The sequence below is a fragment of the Peromyscus californicus genome, unplaced genomic scaffold (genome assembly GCF_007827085.1).
Source record: "Peromyscus californicus insignis strain IS unplaced genomic scaffold, ASM782708v3 Scaffold_6__1_contigs__length_162567912, whole genome shotgun sequence".
Classification (NCBI taxonomy): domain Eukaryota; kingdom Metazoa; phylum Chordata; class Mammalia; order Rodentia; family Cricetidae; genus Peromyscus; species Peromyscus californicus.
This window is the reverse complement of record NW_026294584.1, coordinates 145,147,743-145,172,494: the sequence shown is the minus strand read 5'-3', so window position 1 is coordinate 145,172,494 and position 24,752 is coordinate 145,147,743. Positions and strand designations below refer to the sequence as shown.

The window sequence follows — 24,752 nt, the reverse complement described above, 5'->3', positions numbered from 1 at the left end:
GACAGGGCGGATGCTAAAACCACTCACTGTGAACTAAAATCTGTGTTTGAGCTCTTAGGGCCATCTGAGTGTCAGACAGAGTCAGACAGCCCCACTCTATGAACATTAATTCCAGCCATTTGAACCAGGGATGGTTGCAGTCCCTCACTAGTGTGAGGGTTGTTTATTCAGGAAGTAACACAGAACTGTGGCCCTGTAGCTATAGCGATAGTATAGCAACCCAGAGGTAGCTGTTTCCAGGTGATTGTTTCCAGAGCAGAGGAGAATTTTGCAGTGCTGAATTACAGGTTTCTAGTGACTGTGGATGAAGACTGTGTACCCACTGCAGCTCCAGGGTGTGGCAAGGACAGACTATCTAGTACACTGAAACACCTCCCTGTCCTTGCCCAAGGACGAATTAGTGCAAACCTAGATTTGAAAGGCTTGCTACTGCTGCAGCAGTGACAATGCAGTAGTAATCCCTGTAATCTGGATTTAGAACACCATCTAGTGTTGACATACTAGAAGTGACTGGAGACACAGAAAGGAGTCCCTGGCTTGAATTTCTTAAAATGTGATCTTGAAGAAAAGCAGATCATGAAGACGATACCAGTAGAAATCCTTACACAAAAAAACTTGATCATCAAGCACAACAATAAAACCCTGTATAGATAACACTTTTAAGATTCTTTCATTAGCTTTGCATTGTCCTAGGTTGAGTCTAATTGTGGATTCATACTGAGGCTCTGTGTATATTCAAGTTTTCTACATAACTCTCTTCTGGACTGGAGTTATAGGTGGTTGTGAGCCATCCATTATGGTTGCTGGGAACTGAACTCTGGTAAGAGCAACAGTCTATGAATTCATAGTCTTTTGGAAGTTACAATTTTCTAAACTGGCTAGTTCTGAAAATCAAAATTCCCAAATAAATATTGGTGTACAAGTATAAGTTGATTTAAGTATCTGTTAATAAGAGAAAATATAATATAAAGTAAATAGATATGGTTAAAATACAAAATACCCTTTCGTTATTTAAGTAACATCTATGTATGCTTGTAATATCTTGACACTTTGACCTAGTTTCACACCAAGCAGAGATTTTATTTATTCAAGTCTTTTCAACCTTTTAGTTAGTCTGATTACTTTCAAAAGTCAGTTTCTAAATCAAGATATCTGGTTTTTTTTTCCAAAGTAACTTTGGAAAATTTGAGAGGGCTCTTGTAATATCCCAAAAGATTTTATCCTCTCTCCATGTCAAAAAGGAGATATTAAGCTAAGATTATTGGATGTGCTGAAATTCACAGGAAACAAGAAATAATGTCACTCATTTAATGAGTTGCATACATAGACTGATTAAGTGTTCAAGGAATTTATGAAATTCCTAAAAAGTCTAATATATCTGTGTATAATGCTATTATTTAATTATTTAACTGTTAAGAAACACTCAAAGACTATTGGGAAAATAGATAAATACTAAATCATATCAGAAAGACTCAAATTAACTATACCTTAAAATCCATCATGTGCCATTTTTTGTGAAATCTACACATATTTAGATAAAATGTTAGAGGCAGTAAGGTATAGTGACAGACATTTAAATCTAAGAAACTGGGAGGTAGAGGCAAACTGTGAGTTTGGTACCAGCCTAGTCTATCTAGTGAATTCTAACCCACAAGGTTTACACAGTGAGACTGTGTGTGTGTGTGTGTGTATATATACATATATATATGCGTATATATATATATATATATATATATATATATATATATACGCATATATATCTGTGTGTGAGTGTGTGTGTGTGTGTGTGTGTGTGTGTGTGTGTGTGTGTGTGTACAGAGAAAAAGGGGGAAGGGGAGAGAAAGAGACAGCAAGAGAGCACTAACCAAGCTAAATCAAACAAAGAAAGAACCAAGAAGAAATGTTGGAAGCCTATGAACAGTCAGAAGTGAGAATCAGGAAGAAGATTCTTAAGAGAATCATCTTGTAACCACATTCATGTCTGAAACCTGGTTCAATTATAGAAATTGTTAAGATCATTGTTTTGCATGCTATTTATTCCTTATATCTTTTAATTGAAAGAGTATTAATAATAAATATTATGAAAAAAACTTACATAAATTTTCTTTTTCCTGTAGAATGCAGAGGTACCTAAGGGAAACCCTTGTCTTTCAAATGGCCTGTGGGTAAAGGGGGTAGAGAAGCTTGCCAAAAGCACCTGTGAAAAAGAGCCATGGATGCTCTGATTCTGTATCCACAGATCTCATACATATTACCCTCCATCCTTCAGGAAAAGAGACAACACAACAAGAAATTGCATGCTATTTATTGTGAAGCTGAAGATACAGTTATGCTTCCAGTGGTATACTTTCTTGTACTTATTTGTGTATGAAGGATATGCGGTCTTAGTGAGTAGCATAGGCTGGTCTTGAATTCAGTCTCTTGAGTGTTGTGATGACAAAGGAACAGCACCATGCACAGCTCCAGTGACATAACTTTTGAATGATATTTTCTCATTTCCTGTATACAAAAAAAAAGCCAAACTGAGAAAGACCATAGATATGAATTGTTATAGCAGAAGGTTTCTGATTCTCACTGCATTCACTAACAAGAACAGCTGGGAGCCTGACTTCAGGGCTTTTCCTTTCCTTCCCTCCTCTTCTTTCTTAATAGTGTTTTATTCATTCTTGTTAAGCACCTTGCACATTATGTTCTTTAAGCTGTAGCTTATACTGTGAGAAAATGAAGGTTATTCTTAGTCAATTTGTCTTTTAGCTGTTAATGAAAATGAAAAGTGACATATTTACAAAGTGATCATTGTTAAATGAATCAGTGACATTGAAAGGCACACAACCATCTATGCACAGGGTTTGTCAAATTATGGCATGGTTGCATAATGGATGCTGTACAATTAGGAAAATAGTGAAGATGAAAAAGAAAGCAAGAGATTGAGAAGAGTAAAAACAAAGAATTGGAGAAAAAAAAGAAGAAAGTTGGGAAGGGAGAAAAATGAAGGAAGAGAAAATACAGATAAGAGTTTTAAAGCTCAAAGAAACTTCACGATTAGCCAATGGTCCTTTGGTGCAGAAAATGAAATTTGTATTGAAGTATTTCTACTTGCTTTTGATATATGCTATTTCTGATTTTTTCCAATTCTAGCCAGTTTGCCAACTGTTAATTGCCAACTATTATAGTCTGATGGGTCATTAGGCATATTTTAAGGGTCATTAGGCATATTTTAAGGGACCCCGGGGTGGGTGGAATCCTGTAGATTAGTAGTAAACAAAGAAGTGACTGTGCACTCTTGATAAGCTTAATTGAAGACCCTTAAGCATTAATATGACTTAAATACTCACAGAAGGCCCTGGATTCTAGGAAAATAAAGTATTCATTTTTTTCAAAACATCTCTATTGAGTGACTAACATATGCTGGTACCCTGTTGGACAGTGTTCTTACTTGAGTCCACTGTTGGACATTGTTCCTACTTCAGTCCACTGTTGGACATATAGCTACTGAAGAGAAAAATTTTGAAAAATATTAAAAACAGAAAGGACCAGACAAGAGGATGAGATAATTAAAATATGAGAAAAACTGAGCAGGTAATCTAATATTTAGGGTAAAAAGACTACACTGAAGAGCGGAGATGGACCTCAGAAACATGTCCCTCCTCTCTGGCTTTTCCCATGTAATCAACACATTTTCAGTCATAAGGCGCAAAAGGCAGGAGGGAGAGCATGTGGCCAGTCTATGGGCCAGGTCTTAAACAGCCTGCAGACAGCCTCAGCAGTTCCAGGGGAGGAGCTGCAGATGGCAGGCTTTCTCGGGGTGAGGTCTGGAATGGGAGAAGTGAAAGCAGAGCTGAGCCTCCCAACAAATATGTATTCATTTCACCTAGAAAATGAGTTTTACATATAAAGAGAATTGGCAGAAAAGGCAGCTTTAAAGGTTTGGAAACCACAAGTACATACAAAGTTTCCATCTTAGAGAATAAAGTATAGCAGAGGGGTTGAGTTACTTATATTTCCAATGCAAGGTCCTTAATTTGTAATTAGACATTTCAGATTCAAGTACAATACACTAGTAAATTGTTTTACTAAATTATGTTAACAAGTTGATGTTGTAATTTGAAGAGCTAGCTGGCCCTATTTCTGTGATAGATGGCATCACAAACATTCTGGCCTCATTAGAGGAAATAAGCAGCTTGTTTATTTGTTTCTTTTTCGAACCCAGAGTCATCAGGGAGTAGCTTCACTCTGCTATGTTTATTAAATTGCATTTATTTTTTAAAAAAAAGAGTTTTAAAGCTAAATTAACCGATGTGTTGTTTTTTTAAGAAATAGATTGTTTGAAATGGGCGGGACAAGGTTTTTTTTACATATAATTTATAGGGAAAACTGATGTTTGAATATTTCCAAGATGGTATCAAAAAAGTTATCCCAAATGGGGTTTTCAGTGAGGAATATGGAGAAATATAAAATAAGATTTTTTTAAATTTAGTTGTTGTTTTTGCTGTTAGATTACTATTTTATTTTATTTTTAGTTTGAGGGTGGTTCAATGAACCAAGTAAGCATTTGAAAGTCTAGAAGGTATGTAGAAATGTAGATTTGAGTGTCACTTAACAGGGACATTAAACTGAATACTCTTGTGTGAAACTAAGGATTGTGAAGTGGAAGCGTGGAATGGGAAGTCCTTGAAGCCGAGGAAGAAAGCAGAGATCTCAGAGGAGGCAGAGGACCCCAAACCAATGCAGGTAAGAGAATGAAATTACTGGAGAAAAGAACACATGGAAACAAAGCTCCAGAAATACCAAAATTATTTGGAAGAACTTTTAAAAAGCAAATAAAAATGCTTAGAAATATTTTCTGTGGCCATGTAGTTTCACATGTTCCCAATTAATTTTGTGGCTCTGTACATGGCGAAAGTGCAGGAACGAAGGTGTTTTCTGCATGAATAAAGCATCATTCTAAGGGACACCGAACTTAGGTTAGTCAGGTAGCTGGCCTTGAGTCTTTGCCATTTGACCTATTGGAAGGATAGTGGTGCTTCAACAGGTTGAAATTGATGGAGTTGTGTAGGATTACCTCTTATTGCGGTGGTCTGTGTCAGTAGTCAGGACAAGGAGTAGTCAGATACTGGGGTGGTCTGTGTCTGGCCGAGGAGGATGAGGCTGTGTCTGATTTCCTTGGTCTGGCCGGGGAGGACGAGGCTGTGTTTGATTTCCTTGATCAGGGCGAGGAGGACGAGACTCTGTCTGATTTCCTTGGTCAGGGCGAGGAGGACGAGACTCTGTCTGATTTCCTTGGTCAGGGCGAGGAGGACGAGACTCTGTCTGATTTCCTTGATCAGGGCGAGGAGGACGAGGCTGTGTCTGATTTCCTTGATCAGGGCGAGGGGGACGAGGCGCTGTCTGATTTCCTTGGTCAGGGCGAGGAGGACGAGGCTGTGTCTGATTTCCTTGATCAGGGCGAGGAGGACGAGGCGCTGTCTGATTTCCTTGATCAGGGCGAGGAGGACGAGGCTGTGTCTGATTTCCTTGATCAGGGCGAGGAGGACGAGGCTCTGTCTGATTTCCTTGGTCAGGGCGAGGAGGACGAGGCGCTGTCTGATTTCCTTGGTCAGGGCGAGGAGGACGAGGCTCTGTCTGATTTCCTTGGTCAGGGCGAGGAGGACGAGGCTGTGTCTGATTTCCTTGCTCAGGGCGAGGAGGACGAGGTTGTGTCTGATTTCCTTGGTCAGGGCGAGGAGGACGAGACTCTGTCTGATTTCCTTGGTCAGGGCGAGGAGGACGAGGTTGTGTCTGATTTCCTTGGTCAGGGCGAGGAGGACGAGACTCTGTCTGATTTCCTTGGTCAGGGCGAGGAGGACGAGACTCTGTCTGATTTCCTTGGTCAGGGCGAGGAGGACGAGGCTTTGTCTGGTTACCTTGGTCAGGGCGAGGAGGACGAGGCTGTGTCTCATTGCCTAGGTCAGGGTGGGGTGGACGAGGCTGTGCCTGGCTGCCTCCACCGTGAGGTGATTTTGGGTGAGTTGTTTCCTCTTGGCTTTCACTGCTAGCAGAGGGTCCAAGTGGATGTCCTTCAGGAAATGGTCTCAGAAATATGTACTCATCTTGATCCTTAGTCTCTGTGTAAATATGGTATAGAATATATGAAACTTGTGGTAGAAGACTTCCCTTTGTATTTCTCTGACCTCATCACACATTGCCTGTCTAGAACTCTTTCTCAGCAGCCAAATACTATCATATATACTTCCTGGTCTTGGATAGTCTTCTATATGCTGATGATATGGTAGAATTCGTATCTAACTACTGATACAAGTCATTTCCCTTAAATTTATTCAAAAAATGAGATGTTATATGCATTACAATTCCACAGAACAAAGTGGGGTGGTTATAACAGACGTCCTATGACATCCAGTCTCAATACATGAACCATGCATTGAAACGAAAGCTAGTTATTCAAGGATCTAAAAATGTACAGAAATACAAAGGGAACAGAGAAAGAAAAAGAAATTTTCCTCAACAGATTCTCTGAATATTTACACTAGGTATGTTCCATATTATCAGGAATGCAGTTGGTTAGAGAAAGGGCTAATGAAAATGAATTTCTGTTCATTTTTAAAAAATAAAATTATGTAATTCTTAAGGGGAATATTGAGGAAGAATGAAGCAACTTAATGAGTCTTAGTAACATGGAAGAGTACAAATAAGTACACTTTGCATTTGGGAGCAATCTCTTGGCAGTCATTTCTCCTTCGGGGAACAGGGAAGCTGTTATTCAAATTGATGGCTCCCAAAAGTAAGGATAAGGAAGATTTGTTTAAATTATTAAAATTAACATTCATTCATTGCTAAAATATTTAAGTTATTATAATGTGATTTTGGAGAACTTGAAAAACTCCTAAGGAGAGGACAATGGAAGACAAACTTAACTTTATATGAGTAGGAAGGAAGTACCATCACAGTTGACTTCTATGAAATAATATGCATTTTATCACTAATTTCATTGAAATAATATACTGGATTTCTCAAGAAAATGAAATAGGAAAACTTAGGCATCAATTTTTTAAACTCAAAAACATCTGATAAGGAGATTCAATTTCCATTCATCACTTCTACTATCTGTAGGATCTTGTCAGCCACACTCTGAAATGTTCTCAAAAAGGGGCAAGATACAGAAGAATGGCAGTGTGATGGACAGAATGACTCACAACCATCTACCTAAACATAGAGCATACCTTTTTTGTCCTCCTAGAATCCCTCTAAACTTACTGCTAGTATTTGATAAGTTTATTTCAAGTCCAAGTTTTGCTATATCATTACCCATTTTCTTCATCATTTCCTTTCCTTATTTTAGTAAGCTTTCCCAAAAAGAAAATAAAATAATAAACATCTATACCATCTCACATGTGCTACTGCAGCACCCTGAAGTTCTGAATGGGAATTTGAGTAAAGGCAGTAAAGCCCACCCCTAGGCAAAGAGCTACAGGTAATGAACAGCTGCTGAGAAAGGGAAAGTCAGTTTTCTCCAAGGTGAATGCCCTGATAAGTTATCCAATGGTCAGCCTTAAACCCATCTACATACTTGCAACACTAATAGACTTAGTTTTGTGTGTGTGTGTGTGTGTGTGTGTGTGTGTGTGTGTGTGTGTGTACAACAATAATTAAGAAGTCAAGAATTTAAGAAAGAGTAGGGGAGAAACATGGGAGGAGTTGGAGGAAGGACAGGAGTGGAAACAATGTAAATAGAGTACTCATGTATGAAATCCCCTCCCCAATTTTTTAACAAAACGTGCAATTTGGTCCTTAACATGTCTATTTTTATGTATAAAGGCTAAAGCTTACTATTGGATTCTCTGTCAGTTTTCATGTATGCTTATCCCCTCCATCTTTCTGAACCCAGGCTATCACTGTATAACAGTATGTATAATATTTTGACTATAATATTGGTGTCCTCCGTTACACTCCCTCTTTCTTACATACAAAATTCCACTCCCAACCTGTTTTCTTATACCTTCACTTGAGCTCTGAGCTGAGCTCAGTGCCAGCAAGGCCCCCGTCAGCAGGACCACCAGCATCCTGGAAGAAGTTCTGGAATTGCTATCAGGTCTGTGTCGGAGAGAACGAAACAGGGGCAGTTCTCCTTATATGGAGGAACAGAACAATGGTACTTTTGAGTTCTCTATAGGGTGACCTCACTACTGGCAAACAGGATGCCTTACATCCCTGACTTCTCTTGGGACTTGACCCATAAAGTAGAATGGGAAGGAAGGCTGCCATTGTTTTATTTATATATAAAAGGTATAATGTGTGCCATGAATAACATTGTTGAAGGAGTATTGGGTAAGATCCCAGCACATGTATTCAAACTAAAGTCCTGACATAATTTGAACTTCAGTTTGTTTAATGAGACTGAGTCTGTTCTTCAAGTGTGTGTTATTGTGGGGAAGGGATATTAACCAACAGTATTCTCATATCACAAAAAGAAGATAGCAGATACTTCTGACATTCTTTATAGCCCAAATTCCATCAGTCATAATGTGTGTGTATCCAGTATATATGATATTTAGTCATAATGTTAGTTAATACAGCAGTCATTTCAGCTCAGATTGAAATTCATTAGGACATCACACTTGAACACATGGTAAATGAAGGTAGGCACCCATTCTTCAAGATTATCTATGATATCCAGGCTCTATCCCTGAACAGTGAAGCCTTATGGTGCTATAGAGCATTGGTAATATACAGTATTCCAACTTGTTAATATCTATGGGGCTTTTGGTGCCTGAAATAGCTACAGAAACTACCACTTGGTTTCCATGGCAGTCTATTTTTCCTTTACAAATGGAATTATTTCACATTTCTGATATTACAGTGTCCTCCTCTTTATGAGACCATGCTCTACATTTTATTTTGATGCTATTTTTTCTAGGAAATGATTTAAATAAGCGCCACTTATACTGTTCTCAATTATACAGATGAACAAGATAGTCTGTTACCTTCTTTAAAGTCCAACTTGCATTGAGTAGATGCTCTGATTTGGAGTAATATTCCATGCTATTGTCTCAAATTGGCCTGAGGTGAGGAATTCTCTCAGAAATGTATTCCCATCCTCCTTGTGAGACTGACTCATTAACATTCTATGTTCTGACTCTGTCTTTCTGTGGTTATTATTTGATTCCTAGCATTTTTAGGATGTGCATCCTTCAGAGATTCCTTTAATCAGATGTTTTCCTACTTATTATCTCACTAACATAGGCCTGGCACTGAGCTCCACAGCAAATTACAATGCTGCATTTCAGCCTTGTTTTCGAAAGCACTGAAATCCTCATCTCAACTCTTTTTCCCAGCATGCTGAGGGGCAGTGGAAGCAGTCTCTCAACATCCAGATATTGTAATTTCATCAGGTCACATAACAGTTACTGGTATACAGATGTGTTCAGAAATTGTTTTCATCCAAGTAAGATTGGTTCTTGATTTTCAGTCCCAGATTTTGTTTTAATTCCTTCATCATCCTTCAAGAAGTTGTTGTTGTTGATATGGCTTAGAATTGGGGAAAGATTCATGGGATTCTTTATTTGCAAACTATTAGACTGTCAGCAATTTAGCTGATATGCTAAGGAATAGAAAGCAAGAAACTTTCAAAGCTTATAAACCAGTGCTTCTATTCCCATCATTCCAAAGAAGCATTGGAAAGGTCCTCACCAGACACTCAATATATGATGAAGCTGTGATCTTTCACTTTCATAACTCCAAAATGTAACAAACAAACGTTTATTATTTATAAAGCAGTCTGGCTGCCCTTCTTATTTAACTGAAGATGATCCAGGCAAGAAATGTTGCTAAGAAGTAGGATGTAACAACTCTAGTACTTGTCAACATAAACATGGTTTTCACAAGAGGTAGTGGTTAGAAGGGTTTGGGAGCAAGAGTGAGAAGCTTATGGTACTAGAACTAACACATGAAAGTCAGTTGCAGTGTTTTATCTAAACAATACTCTGTTTAGGGTCTAATCATTGGAAAAAAGAAACTGCCATAAATGCTAAGTTACTAAGTGCTATCTATGTAATAATGTGCATTTTCAAGCAAAAAGGTGTAGCAGTTGCACAAGGCTCTTTAGCAGAAAGAAATTTCCAGCTCTCAAAGAAAATCTGTGAATACACATGGAAGCCCATCACTAATCACTTGAGCAAAATCTCTCTCTTAAGGTCATCTCTCTATTGCTGTGGGATAATGCCCTTGTACACTGGTTTAATAAAACACTGATTGGCCAGTAGCCAGGCAGAAAGTATAGGCAGAGTGATCAGATGAGGAGAATTCTGTGAAGAGGAAGGGTTGAGTCAGGAGTCTCCAGCCAAACACAGAGGGAGCAAGATGACAAGGTAGAACTAAGAAAAAGTATCAAGCCACGTGACTAAACAAAATAAGAATTATGGGTTAATTTAAGTGTAAAAGCTAGTCGGGAATAAGCCTGAGCAAATGGCAAAGCAGTTATAATTAATATTAAGCCTCTGAATAATTATTTTGTAAGTGGACGACGACGAGGAGACTGCGGGTGCCTGGTGGGACCAGAGAAACTTTCTGACTACAGTCTATCTGACTTTTATGTAGATTTATAGACTATTAGAGAGTGATATCATGATTTCAGATGTCATTTAAAAGAAGTTTTGATTGTGTTCCTCCCTAAGAACTTATAGAAGAATAATAAAAAAAATCATAATGCACCTGACATCTTAAAACTCTAGTGATCTAAGACTCTAATCACTTTTTTGGAGAGAAAAGGAATAACACATTATTCTCTGCCTCTAAACTTCTGAAGGTAAAACTGCTTCAAGACTTGAGAGACTGCTCATGAAGAATTAAATAAGTGAATATAATATACAAATACTTTATCTAATAGACATCTTTTTTATTGATCTTCTTGCTTGCTAGAAATTCACATTTACTGAAATTAGAGGAAAAAGAGCATCAAAGACCTGGGCATAGTGGTACAATGTCTATAATCCCAGAACTCAGCAAGTGAAGGCAGAAGGATCATAAGGATCATACTACATAGCAAGTTCAAGGCCAGCCTGAAAACAAAACAAAACCAGCCTAAAAGATCCTTTCTGAAAAAGAAAAATAAAAGAAAATGAAAAAAAGAGGAAAGGTAAGGTAAGGAGGGAGAAGAACTCATGAATATGGAAGAACAACAAGAATTATTATTGTTAAAGAACAACACACTTCAGCTTGATGTGGAATCACATGTTCTAAATCCCAGCACTCAGGAGGCAAAAGCAGTTTGTCAGCCTGGTCTACATAATGAATTCCAGACCAGTCAGGGACATCAACATCAAAGTAAATGGAGAGAAACTCAAAGCGATTCCACTAAAATCAAGAACAAGACAAGGCTGTCTGCTCTCCCCATACTTATTCAATATAGTACTTGAAGTTCTGGCCAGAGCAATAAGACAACAAAAGGAGATCAAGGGGATACAAATTGGAAAGGAAGAAGTCAAACTTTCACTACTTGCAGATGACATGATGGTATACATAAGTGACCCCAAAAATTTGACCAAGGAACTCATAGAGCTTATAAATACCTTCAGTAATGTAGCAAGATACAAGATTAACTCAAAAAAATCAGTAGCCCTCCTATATACAAATGACAAATGGGCTGAGAAAGAAATCAGAGAAACATCACCCTTTACAATAGCCACAAATGATATAAAATACCTTGGGGTAACTCTAACTAAGCAAACGAAGAACCTGTATGAAAAGAACTTAAGTCCCTGAAGAAAGAAATTGAAGAAGATGTCAGAAAATGGAAAGATCTCCCATGCTCATGAATAGGTAGGATTAACATAGTAAAAATGGCAATCTTACCAAAAGCAATCCCCATCAAAATCCCAACACAATTCTTCACAGACCTGGGACATCTGGATCAAACCCCTTATCCCAAGGTTCAAAGGTCATCATGCAATTAGGAGGAAAGGTGTGGTGGTATTGTGTTCCCCAAAATATTGTGCATGCTAATAAACTTATCTGGGGTCAGAGAACAGGACAGCCACAATATTAAACATACAGGATAGGCAGTGGTAGCACACGCCTCTAATCCTAGCATTCCAGAGGCAGAAATCCATGTGTTCAAGGATACAGCCAGGCATGGTGGCACATGCCTTTAATCCAAAGAAGTGAGCCTTTAATCCCAGGGAGTGATGGCAGATAGCAGAAAGGTATATAAGGCGTGAAGATCAGGAACTAGCAGCATTTGGCTGGTTAAGCTTTTAGGCTTTGAGCAGCACAGTTCAGCTGAGATTCATTCTGGATGAGGACTGAGAAGCTTCCAGTCTGAGGAAACAGGATCAGCTGAGGAACTGGCGAGGTGAGGTAGCTGTGGCTTGTTCTGCTTCTCTGATCTTCCAGCATTCACCCCAATAACTGGCCTCAGATTTGTTTTTATTAATAAGACCCTCTAAGATTCATGCTACAGAAAGGTTGTAAGAGCTAGATGGAGTAGGTGTCTATAATCAAGCAGCATTTGTTAGAAATGATAGGAAATTTGCATATAGAACTTACAGTGGCTATCCCTGCATACATAAGGCCTTGCATATGATCAAGCCACTCAAAATTGCACTATGGATGAGGGAGGGACTTATGAAGTTCTACACTATCTGAGGAGTTATTGTCAATTAGTGGCTGCTCTTGTGGAGGCAGATAGTAGGTTTTTTCAGGGATTCAGAATTTGGGCCCTGAGAGGCTACCCATGTACCAGTAGATATCCCACACCCTTGCACATACAGGCAAAACTAACCAGACTCAGTTGGTACTTTTAAAGACAGGGAGGGCACATGAAGTTAGGAGGAGGAAAAGATGATATTGGGAGGGCAGGGAAGGAATTGGAGGGTTGGGAATGGGGGTGTAGATTTGATCTAAATACATTATATGTATATATGAATATTAAATAAAATATTTAAAATATTACTTTAAAATTACATTTAAAAAGCGTTAAAAGAATTAGCAAATGCTAATATGCTTACCCTGAAAAAAAATCATTTGAAGATAAACAGGCATGGTTCTCATTATTTGATTGCTTTTGTATTTTTGAAAGGATGTGGAGCTTCTAATGTCTGAATTATCTTTGTATCAAGAAAAACAGTACATCAGAAGCCTGATGGATATACTTATGATTTAAGAAACAATTACTATATGTCAATTATTATTTATTAAAATTATTAAGAATATGCTTTTACAACTTGTCTGTTAAAGCTTAGGAAATATTTATACCTTTAAAATATAGCCTGTTATAACTAGTTTGTTTGTTTTCTGGATGTCATCCTGTCTCACCTTCTATGTAAATATAAAAAAAAACCAGAAAGGCAGTGGGGCATAACAAGAAGAATGTAAGTCCTGGAACTTGCTGGTACCTAGACTCTCAATTTCCTTTATAAAAGACTTAGCTGAGGCCTCAGTCCTCCCATATACAAAACTGAGACTTAAAATAATTATTGCTATATTTATAGTAGGGAAAATTGGAAGGTTAAATGATATAAGGTAAGTGGTTAATAGATGCTACCTCCCATGATGAAAGGTGGTAAGGTGGTAGGGTGGTATGTTGTTGACTGCACCACAATGTTAGAGTAGATATTATGCAAGAGTCATATTTAGAATGTATTTGAAACAGAGACCCAATTCGGTTTGATAATTGTGTGTGAACAATAAGACAGTATAAATTGCCTTAACTGAATGAATATTTGGAGGCCTTCAGACTGATTTTCTCCTAGATCAGATCCTATGTATAAGCTGCAAGCCTGTGATCTCACAGTAGGACTGGATATAGATGCAAGAGCCTTAAAGAGATGATTGCACCATAAAGAAGTTGTTAGACTGGGACCTAGGAGCATCTGACTGTGACTGTACCATTAAAAAAGAAGATACGTCAGCACACAGAGAGATACCAGGATTACATGATCATGAGAAAAGCCCTGTGTGAAGACCCAGCAAGGAGGCCACCTCCCAGAATCCAAGAAGAGGCATATGGAGAAAACAAATACATGGCCAGCAATGTGAAGCTTCTGACTTTGGAAACTGTGACATAAATTTCTCTTGTTAATTCTACCCAGTCACTGTATTTTGTTTTCAGACATAGCAAATTAAAAAGAATGAGAGCAGGAACTGAGATTTGGAAATCGTTAAGTGTATGTTTCTCACACATTCCCTCAAGGCTGCTCTCACCTACACAAACGTGCAGGCCCTGCTGCAGGCTGTCTCACTTTGCTATGCCTTTCCTGAAGGTCTCCCCGTCAGCTCCTCTAGAACTGGCTTCATTTTATTTGGTGAGTTTCTAGGTGATATTTTTTGTTTGTAATACACGAATCTCTTTCACACTCTGCTGACACTGGAGAAGGTCAGAGAAAGGGCACCAGCTAGGTGACATTTGTCAGAATCAGAGACTGTGTTCCAGACTCACTAAGCCAAAGACAAAGTGGACTTCCCCAAGGACTGCAGTTTCCTTAGCTGCTTACTTGATACACTGGTTTCCCTTTATTTATTCCTCTTGTTCCTTCGTTTCCCCCTTTAGTGTCCACCAATGGTTAGCTTCCCATACATGATGTACAGCAATCAGAGGCAGACATGGGAATTAATATAGGAACCTGCAGGACCAAGTACCTACAATTTCTTCTCATAAAACAAATGAGCCCTGAGAAAATTACTCTCATTTTCACTTGAACAGAGAAGGATTGCTGAGTTATAATACATTCTCCATTCAAAAGCTATGCATGATAAATTGAGTAAAAGCCATCAGCCTGGTCTTCTTGTAATTGTCACATTATTCATTGGGACACCCATTGTTTGGGAAGCTTTCTTGTAAATGTTTCTATACACCAGAAAAGGGCAGAGTAGACACTTGTATGCAGAATATGGGACCCTGCAGAGTTCCACAGTTGATAAAAGGACAACTTAAGAGTCATAGTCAAAGACAAACATGGTATGTACTCACTCATAGGAGGATACTAGATGTGGAACAAGGATGACTGGACTGCTACTCACATCACCAAGGAGGCTACCTGGAAAACAGGACCCCAAGAAAGACACGGGGATCACCCAGTGATGGAGAAATGGATGAGATCTTCATGAACAGCCTGGACATGAGTGGGGGAAATGAAGGGCGAGGGTCGAGGGAAAGAGAGCTTGGGGGAGCGGGAGATCCCAGCTGGATCAACAACAGAGAGGGAGAACAAGGAATAGGAGACCATGGTAAATGAAGACCACATGAGAATAGGAAGAAGCAAAGTGCTAGAGAGGTCCACAGAAATCCACAAAGATACCCCCACAATAGACTGCTGGCAATGGTCGAGATACAGCCCAAACTGACCTACTCTGGTGATGGGATGGCCAAACACCCTAATTGTCGTGCTAGAAACCCCATCCAATGACTGGGGGATCTGGATGCAGAGATCCATGGCTAGGCCCCGGGTGGAGCTCCAATTAGCGAGAAAGAGGAGGGTTTATATGAGCGAGAATTGTTGAGACCAAGATTGGATAAAGCACAGGGACAAATAGCCAAACGAATGGAAACACATGAACTATGAACCAATGGCTGAGGGGCCCCCAACTGGATCAGGCCCTCTGAATGGGTGAGACAGTTGATTGGCTTGATCTGTTTGGGAGGCATCCAGGCAGTGGGACCGGGTCCTGTGCTCATTGCATGAGTTGGCTGTTTGAAACCTGGGGCTTATGCAGGGTCGCTTGGCTCGGCCTGAGAGGAGGGGACTGGACCTGCCTGGACTGAGTCTACCAGGTTGATCTCAGTCCGCAGGGGAGGCTTTGCCCTGGAGGAGGTGGGAATGGGGGTTGGGCTGGGGGGAAGGTGAGGGGGGCGAGAGGGGGGAGAACAAGGGAATCCGTGGCTGATATGTAGAACTGAATTGTATTGTAAAAAAAAAAAAAAAAAAAAAAAAAGAGTCACAGTCAGATGGTCCTCTCTACTTTACTTCCATACAAATTCTCTTCAGATCTCCACCAGCTCAGCACAAAAACTTATCAATCACAAGGGTCCCAAGCAGGCCTGAAATGAAATAACAGGTACCTGAACTTACTCAATTTGATTCTCCATAATAAGACTAATCAGATAATTCACAGATATAACAAGGAGGGGGAAGAGCAGGAGAATAGAAAGCAAGCATTATAGGCAACAATATACTTTAAATAGTTTTCAATTCTCAGCTTTCTGGTTTCTATAAAATGGAAACAATTGCTTAGAAGAACATCAAGGGTATGGAAACCATGCTGTTTGATAAGCAGATGAATGTAGAGAGAAGAGTAGATGTTACTCCTGGATGTAGTGAGAAGTTGGAACTGAAAGCATTTCACAATATTCAGTGAGGAAAATCCATGCTGAGGCCTAGGATGTGAGAGTGAAAAGATAAGGTTTTCATAGGAAGAATCCCAGTTTCCTTTATGACAGCAGTATTTGCCAAGCAGGACAGAGAGAACTGTGTTATACACATTCTACTGCAGGAGTCGATAGGAATTTCAGAAATAATATAAGTCGCCCTAGTTTGGGCTAGTATCCACAGGCTGAGGTGCTTAAATATATTCATGTACTTATAACTACTGCCAAAATTATTAATCTAATGAGAAACTATTCTCCTGAGCCCTAGAAATATTCAAAAAGAAGAAAGTCCATCTAAGACAGCGATTTTCAACTTTCCTAATGCTGTGACCCTTTAATACAGTTCCTTATGCTGTGGTGACCCCCAACCATAAAATTATTTTTGTTGCTACTGAAATTTTGCTACTGTTATGAATTGCAATGTAAATATCTCTGTTTTCTGATGGTCTTAGGAGATCATTGTGAAAGGGTCGTTCGGCCACCCAAAGGGGTTAACACCCACAGGCTAAGAACAGCTGATCTAAGAGAATGGTAGAAGAAAGCATTTTGTTATATCAGTAAATGTCATTTGGTTATAAATAATGTGCATCCTTCACATTACCTAAGTGCTGATAATTATGTATTTGGACCTCCCAGGTTCAGTCTGCCTTGTTCTCACACAAAGACCACTGTTATCTTTAAATTCATCTTCCTAAAATATTTCAGGTTAGAAAATCTCAGCTCATCGAAAAGAAGCGAAGATCACAGACTGTTGTTTGACTCCTCCTGGGGACAGAAAATCAAATGCTTACTCACCACAGACAGAGTACTGTCAACCCACCTAAGAGATGATTACACACAAGTCTATCTTAGTGAACCAATGAGATGACATTTGGGAGCCTTGGTTACTCAGAGGCTGTTGTATTACTGAAAATCCCATCCCAATATGGATGATTACTTACGAAAGCAATAGCCCTAAGTTCCCTAGGAAAACAAAGGCATTGAAAAATCTCCTTTCTCCTGGAAATCATTCACTGTTTTTATAAACTTGGGAATCAACACTGTGAATGCTATCATTTTCTGAACTTCCTGAATCCTATAAGTTTTGTGAATTTCCTGAGCCTCCCAAATTTTTCAAGCTTCCTAAGTCTTACAAGACTTTTTTTCTCCATCCAGAAAGATTATTTAGATTAAACAAAAAAGTTATAAAGGGCAGATCCTGTTGAGGTAGTGGGAAATAATTTCAACACAGAATGAAACAATGCAAATGAAAACAGAATACATCAGGAACACTTAAAATCCATAAGAAAGTGGCACCACATATTAAAAGTTTAAATCAAAGAATTGACTAGGCAGATTTTAACATTTGGTAAACTTTCTTTCCAGGAGTAAAAGGTATAGACAGAGAGCAGATAAATGAATATTAAAGAATTTGTCAGTATCATATACATATATAAGAAAGATTAAGTGCAGTTTTCTAGCCAGTAAGAACATATGTTTTAACAGAACTTGAAATAAGAAAGAAGAAATTTGGAGGAATATGCACATGAATGCAATACTGTTTTCATTTCCTCCTAAGTGTCTAACTATACTTCATGGATGACTTATAAATGTGATGTTACTGTATAGGGTACTAGGTGTACATAGAGAAATATATATTTCACCTTCTTCCTTGAGGAGGTTGGTTCTAAGACCAACTAGAAATTAGATTTTCATGTCTCTTGGGTGAAATGTAAAAATATATGTATATAATAGATGCATATCTCTCCATGTACCTAAGTTACATCTACATCAGTCAGAATGCCTACCATGAAGTATATGAACAACAAATACTGGTGAAGATGCTTATGGGATTGTAAGTTAGTATGGAATTTCCTCAAAATCTAAATCTAGATCTTGCATTTATCATTTCAGCATACCCCAGAGATACTTGTCTACCCAAGTCAATGCATGCACTATTCTTAGTAGCTAAGACTGAATCTAGGATAGGTATCCATCAATTGATAGACATATGATACATACAAAAAGTGGAGACTTACTGCCCTGTAATGTTTCTATTTTCAGGAAAATGGGTAGAGATAGAGATCACCAGATTAAGAAAAAACCCTAATAATGATGAACATTACAATCATGCTATCATTCTCAGAATCTGAATTGTAATATCTACATGTATGTCAGAAAGCTTGAAGTAGGACAATGAGGGGGAAAGGGGAACAGAAGAAAATAAAAGGGGGGAAATGACAAAAAAAATCATGATTTTCCTCATGGAATCTAGACTTTACTTCTTTAGATAAGAGTCCTTACACTGTGAAATGAAATACACATCTGAAAGACATAAATGAAAGCACTGTTGGAAATATCAAGAGACTGCCTTCATCAGATGCGTAGAAAGCCAGTCGACAGGAATATCAGAGTACTGATTTTTCCTTTGTGGATATCAATACTGACCTTAATGTTTGGGGCACTTTGTATTTGGAATCCTTTGAAAGTGAGGCTGGCAAGATGACTCAAAAGGGTAGCGGCCAATGACCCAAATTTGAGTCCCAGGTCACACATGGAGGGAGGAGTTTATCACCCCTTGTAGCTTTTCCTCTGGCCTCCAAATGCAGAATGCCTCCCCTAAAAAACACAAACTTAAATTTAAGGTGGAGTAAACCAGCATTATAATGGGTATCAAATCTCCACCCAGACACCAGGGATCACTAAAAGGAAACAACAGAGGAGAAGTAGACATACTCATCATTTCCTGAGAATGATTTGACCTCCTTTGAAAACAAAGAAGGGTTTCCATTCAGTTTCAGGACCAAATGCAGCACATCTAGATGGCCTTTACATCAGAAGGACTTTTAGAAAATCTAGGATTTCCAGTAAATCTAGGCAACAACCTACTTCCAGCTAATATTTGTGCTTTATGCCAGAACAGAACTGTCTCCATTGAGGAATGAGATGAGAAGGAACTCAGGATAAGGCTTTAGTGGAAATTATCTCCATTTGCCACTCAAGAGTTTCTGAAAATGGCTTAAGAACTCACCCCCCAACTTATACTGAAACAGGAGTCTCTTTTGTTAAAGTTTCCAGCTTCTTGGACAAAGCAAGCTCTGGTTTTTGTTTTTTTCTTATCCTTACTCTCAAGCTGGTTCACAACCTATTGTAGTACATATTCTCTGAGCCTCAAAGACAATCTAATGAATCTCTGTTTATAGATATATATATGCATTGCATTGGTTCTGATTCTGTGGAGAGTCATGATTACATCCACCTTCCATACACTGAAGAAGACCACTGAAGTATAACTTCCTCCTGTCTGTAACAGAACCCTCACAAATTTTAGAAATTTGTTTTGTAGTGAAAGACCAAGTTTAATTTTCAGCATGAACTCTAGACAACTTTAAAAACTCTTATTTGCCAAAGAATTTTAAAACTTACATTATCAAAGTTGGTTTTCGCCATTTAATACTTTAAATATATTTTAAGAGAATTTCTTTAAAATAGTGAAACATTAGAGATTATTGAATGTGTTTAAGGAAGTAGAAATATTTAACCATGTACATTTTAAAATTTAGATTAATCATTGAATTTGGTAGTCATTCAATATCTTTGATTAATTGAGATGGCCAACAAGATAATTATCAACACCTATGCAAACAACCAGAAGAATAAGGGTGATATTTTTGTAAATATTTCACTGAATACATCAATTCATTAAAATGCCAAGCTGAATGGTATCAATAGCTTCCTGTTTCCCAAAATGGAATTCCTCATTGTGACTATAAAAGGTGAACTGTTAGTAAATTTTGTGAAACAATTGTTCATATTCTTTACTGTTTCTTTATGAAAACCATTATTTGAAAGAGAATCACTTTTGGTTTATTTATTTATTTATTTTTATTTTTCAAGTCAGGGTTTCTCTGTGTAGTCCTGGCTGTCCTGGAACTTACTCTGTAGGCCAGGCTGGCCTTGAACTCAGAGATACACCTGCCTCTCTCTCCTGATTGCTGGAATTAATTTTTGATTGATTTTAACAATATATAACATAAGGCTGTGGGTTGATATAATTCTGAATTTTCATGCTTTAAATTTTTTGTTGTAGTTTTTAATCAAGAGGAGTTTTGAGACATGGGAGATGGCTTAATTAATAAAGTGCATGCTGCACAAATGTGAAAAAATTAAACCTCCTGTTTGAGGGCAAAAAAAAATTGAAAACAAAAGGATTCCAGGGGTAACTGGATCTTAGAAAAGAATAAATTTTGGAAGTGTGTGGGACAGAGGGGAAGACAGAGCACTACTTGTTCATGGCACTTTTGAATCAGTTTTTCTTTTCCCTGTCTATGCTATTGAAGTGGCCAGCATGCAAAAGGAACCTTTTAACTTTAGCTTCATGAACTTTTTTATAATTTCAAAATAATCAAAAGGTAATTGATCAACAGTGGTATCACTGTATGAAAGACAGCACATTATATCACTAGTATGTGAAAATAATCATGATTTTATGTAAATATACTTGTCTACAAACGCTTAATTTTTTGCCCAGCAGAAGTATCTCAGCAAAGATTCACCTGAAATTTATTCCAAACTAAATATTTTCTTTCTTCTCTGGCCTTGCTAAGCATGTAAACAGCTTGGAGGCAATGGGGCGTTGTAGATGACCCCAGACTGGCTTCTCACAACTCCCTTGCACCAGGCTTGGCTTGCACTTTCTTCATCACTTCTGCCAAAGGAGAATATGTCAGATAACCCCCAAAACAATAATTATAAAAGTTAATGAGAATACAGTAAATGTTGAGTATATGTTCCCTGTTGTACTCAGCCTTGGTCAGTGTGTGTTCATGGACTTTTATTAATGGTTTGAGTGAGAAGAACTTGGCCTGATCAGGGCTAGGAGGACAGATTAAGTGAGCTGTCACTTTTGAGATGTATTTGGAAAGTACAGCCAATTGGCCTGTCTAGCAGACACTGTCACAGAGACTGAGAAAATAAAAGTGGCTCTTTTATTTTTTGGTATTTGGGTGAAAGGTCTGTCATTTCCGAGAATTTAATGTGAAGAGCTCTGAGCTCTGATTTTCCCTCAAGTATCTAGTTCTAATGTAGAATCCCTAACCCTATTACACTAGAATATGGCTTTGTTTGGAGACCGAGAATTGCTTTTCGTAAGCGTATTAAAATAAAATGAATCTGTTAGGACAAAATGCAATAGAATATGTCTGGAATTCTCATATAAAAGGACAATTAAACACACAAGTGACACAAGAAATGCTTGTGCAGAAAGCAACTCTGTGTGAGAACATGTCAAAGAAGTCACTCCCTAGAATCCAAAGAAGGGGCTGCTGATGCAGATGTAACTCATGGAATAGTAACAGTGGCTCCATACCATCAGAATCTACGTTTAAAAAAAAAAACAGCCTGTTACTAAATTCTTCTTTAACTTTCTTTTGTATTTTTGGAAGTTCAAGAAAACAAATATGGAATAAGCTTACAGTAGAATGGGAAAACCATTAATTCTATGGGGATACTAGCTGCAAAGTCAATAGTTAAGTCAAGGAGATTAGTTACTGGCTTCAGCACCTATTGGCTTCCTAAGAAAGAGCCTGCTGTGTGCTGCTCATTGCTTCACATCTCCATAACTGAGTCTTCCCTGTTTTTCCTCAATAACTTGTTTGTATTGTATCTCATGGGTTCCTACAATTTTTTCATAAAAATTAGTCTCTTTCACATCTTGCTGATGTGAAAATGGAAAGGGCTCCCACACTGGGTGATATTTTACAGAATCTGATGCTGTGATCTGTGATACAATTAGCCAAGGACAAGGGTTATTTTCACCTAAACAGTCATTTGTTCTTACATATTCCATCTGCTCTGTCTCTCTGACCTTTTTTCACCTAAAAGTCTTGATTAATCCACCCAGGCAGAATCACTCATCTCTGATTTCCTTCCATCCATGGTTGATAGACACATGAAAACAAACAGAGGAATGTACATGGAACTGGCAATTCTTCCCTGTCCTTCATAAAACCCATGAGTCATAGAACACATTTTTTCTTTTTGTTCATATACAGAGAATAACTCCAAGCACTAAAACAGTCCTTCTTCAGAATACATCCATGATCACCTGAGGAAGGGGCATCAGCTTTTTGGCCCTTTAGATTTCACATTATCTGTTACAAAGCCCATCATTTTTATGGCTTTCCTACAATGTTATATATTTCCATTCAAAAAGAATGAAAACTGAAAAATGTTCATAATATTTATCCAGAGTCCACACCATACAGGAAGTTTGTCTTAAAATTTACATAATCAAATAATCCACCTTTAACTTATTTCAAATTATCTTCAAATTTCTACCAGTTCCATGAAAACACAGAGCAATGATACACGTTTTACATAAGGTAAGGCATGAAGATTTTCTAATACAACCTTCCATGAAAACAATGATCCATCACTCCACTCTGCAATGAAGAACAAGGTCAGAGAAAACACAAGCACTACAGACAACAAATGAAACCTGCTGCCAAACAATACACTGCTACCAAACACTACCTAAAAAAATTAACCAGTGCTGGTAAAGAAGAGCAAATCTGTCTGAAGTCTCACTAGTTAACAATGAGGGAGGAAGGTGGCCATTTTGAGGCCATTCTAAATAACACCCTAAAGCCCTTGTTAGAAACAAACAAATAGAATAACAAAACAGGTAACTGATAAAACAAACATGTTCTCCAAATTTTCAGAACATCAGCATAAGATCATAAGAACAAGGGTGGTTCAGATAGAAAGTAAAATGTCAAGTCAGGTGAGAAATACAAGATTGCCTGTCAGAGCACTGTAGAAAAAAAATCACTGTGTTGTCTGAGAAAGCTGAAACAATGTCCATGCAATTGATTAAAAATATTTCTTATAGAGAATAATGCCCAGATATATATTTATTCAATATCCCAAATAAGATGGGCATCAGGGTATGCTCCCAGAAATATGACATTCTATGGTTCACATAGGAAGCACCTCATCGCATTGCTATGTTCTAATGACTGCATGGTTTTCTGGCAGTCGCTTTTTCTCTATTAGAACATAAGGAGCAAGAGAAGAATATTTTAGGCTTCTTGGGATGCAATTCAAAGCTTTGCCTAATTAGAGACAGATTCGATGAATTCTGAACAATTTTCTGGCTCTGGGCAGATTCAGTGTCAGGGCTACTGTGCATCCCTGTGTAGTGTCTTCAGTCAGAGAACTGAATGAAACATTGTGTTAAGTATTATGTACATGGTTAATAAACACATTATGATTGATGAAATTTAGAAACAATAGTAGAGATGTTGACTGTGGTTACTCTTGGTGTTGGAAAAATGATAATACAAATATACACATGAATATAGAAGCAAAACCCCCTTGTATGCAACCCACAGTGACAAAGGCATAGTTGCCTCAACCAAGCTGAAGCTCAAAAAACCATGGAAATCCAAATCAAATGTTTGAGCTAATTACTCAGTCTTCCTTCAACACTGCTGGTTTGTTTTATGTCAACTTAACACAAGCTAGAGTTACCTGAAAGGAGAAAACCTCAATTGAGAAAATACCTCCATAAGATCTACCTGTAAGACATTTTGCTAATAAGTGATTGATAGGAGAGGGGACAGCCCACTGGGAGTGGTGCCATCCCTGTGCTGGTAATCCTAGGTTCAAAAAGAAACAGGCTGAGCAAGTCAAGAGGAGCAAGTGAGTAAGCAGCACCCACCCATGGCCTCTGCATCTGCCCCTTCCTCCAGGTTTCCTGCCCTGTTTGAGTTTCTGCCTTGACTTCCCTCAGTTATGTACTGTTACCTGGAATTATAAGCTGAAAGAAATGCTTTTGTCCCCAACTTGATTTTGGTCATGGAGTTTCACTGCAGCAACAGAAACCCTAACTAGGACAAACATTATTGCCTAAATTATATGATGTGCCATTTCAAGCAGCACATTGACAACATCTTCCCAGTTGCATCATACTGGGCATAGATACCCAAGAAAAGTCAGCAGTCCACTGAATCTTCCTGTGTCAGATATGAGCTTACCTAGTAAGGACCTAAAAGATGCCTTTGTTTTTCTCCTCCTTAAAGGGGATCTCCCAAGTTTGCCCCATCACAGACTTTTTAAGGACTCCAGAGCCTCCATCAAGTTGTTGGCAGTCCTCACAGTGGCCTCCATGGCCCTTAGTTCAGCTCAGAGTCCAGATGAAGGTAGCTCAGTGGCTTATGGTGCTTAGGGAAAATGGCAAGGAGGCAGGGAGCTGGGAGGTCACAAAGGAGGGAGGAAGGGAGGAAGGGAGGGAGGGAGGGAGGGAGGGAGGGAGGGAAGATGGTCAGAAAATGGATTGACCTAAAAATTTATTATAAAGAGTGTAAAAACATTTATGTACTTATTTAACCATGAGACATTGGAATTTATTTTTAAT

The 24,752-nt window shown here is 38.4% G+C and overlaps 1 protein-coding gene across 1 annotated transcript; it reads right to left on the bottom strand.

Annotated features, from left to right (window-relative positions):
• Positions 1–5,106: 5,106 nt before the first annotated feature.
• LOC128099795 (basic salivary proline-rich protein 3-like) lies at positions 5,107–8,057 on the bottom strand. The gene is made up of 2 exons (XM_052721611.1): positions 7,994–8,057; positions 5,107–6,017 (listed from the first exon to the last, which is right to left on the bottom strand). Exons 1-2 carry the CDS (start codon positions 8,055–8,057, stop codon positions 5,107–5,109), a joined length of 975 nt encoding a protein of 324 aa, XP_052577571.1.
• Positions 8,058–24,752: the final 16,695 nt, after the last annotated feature.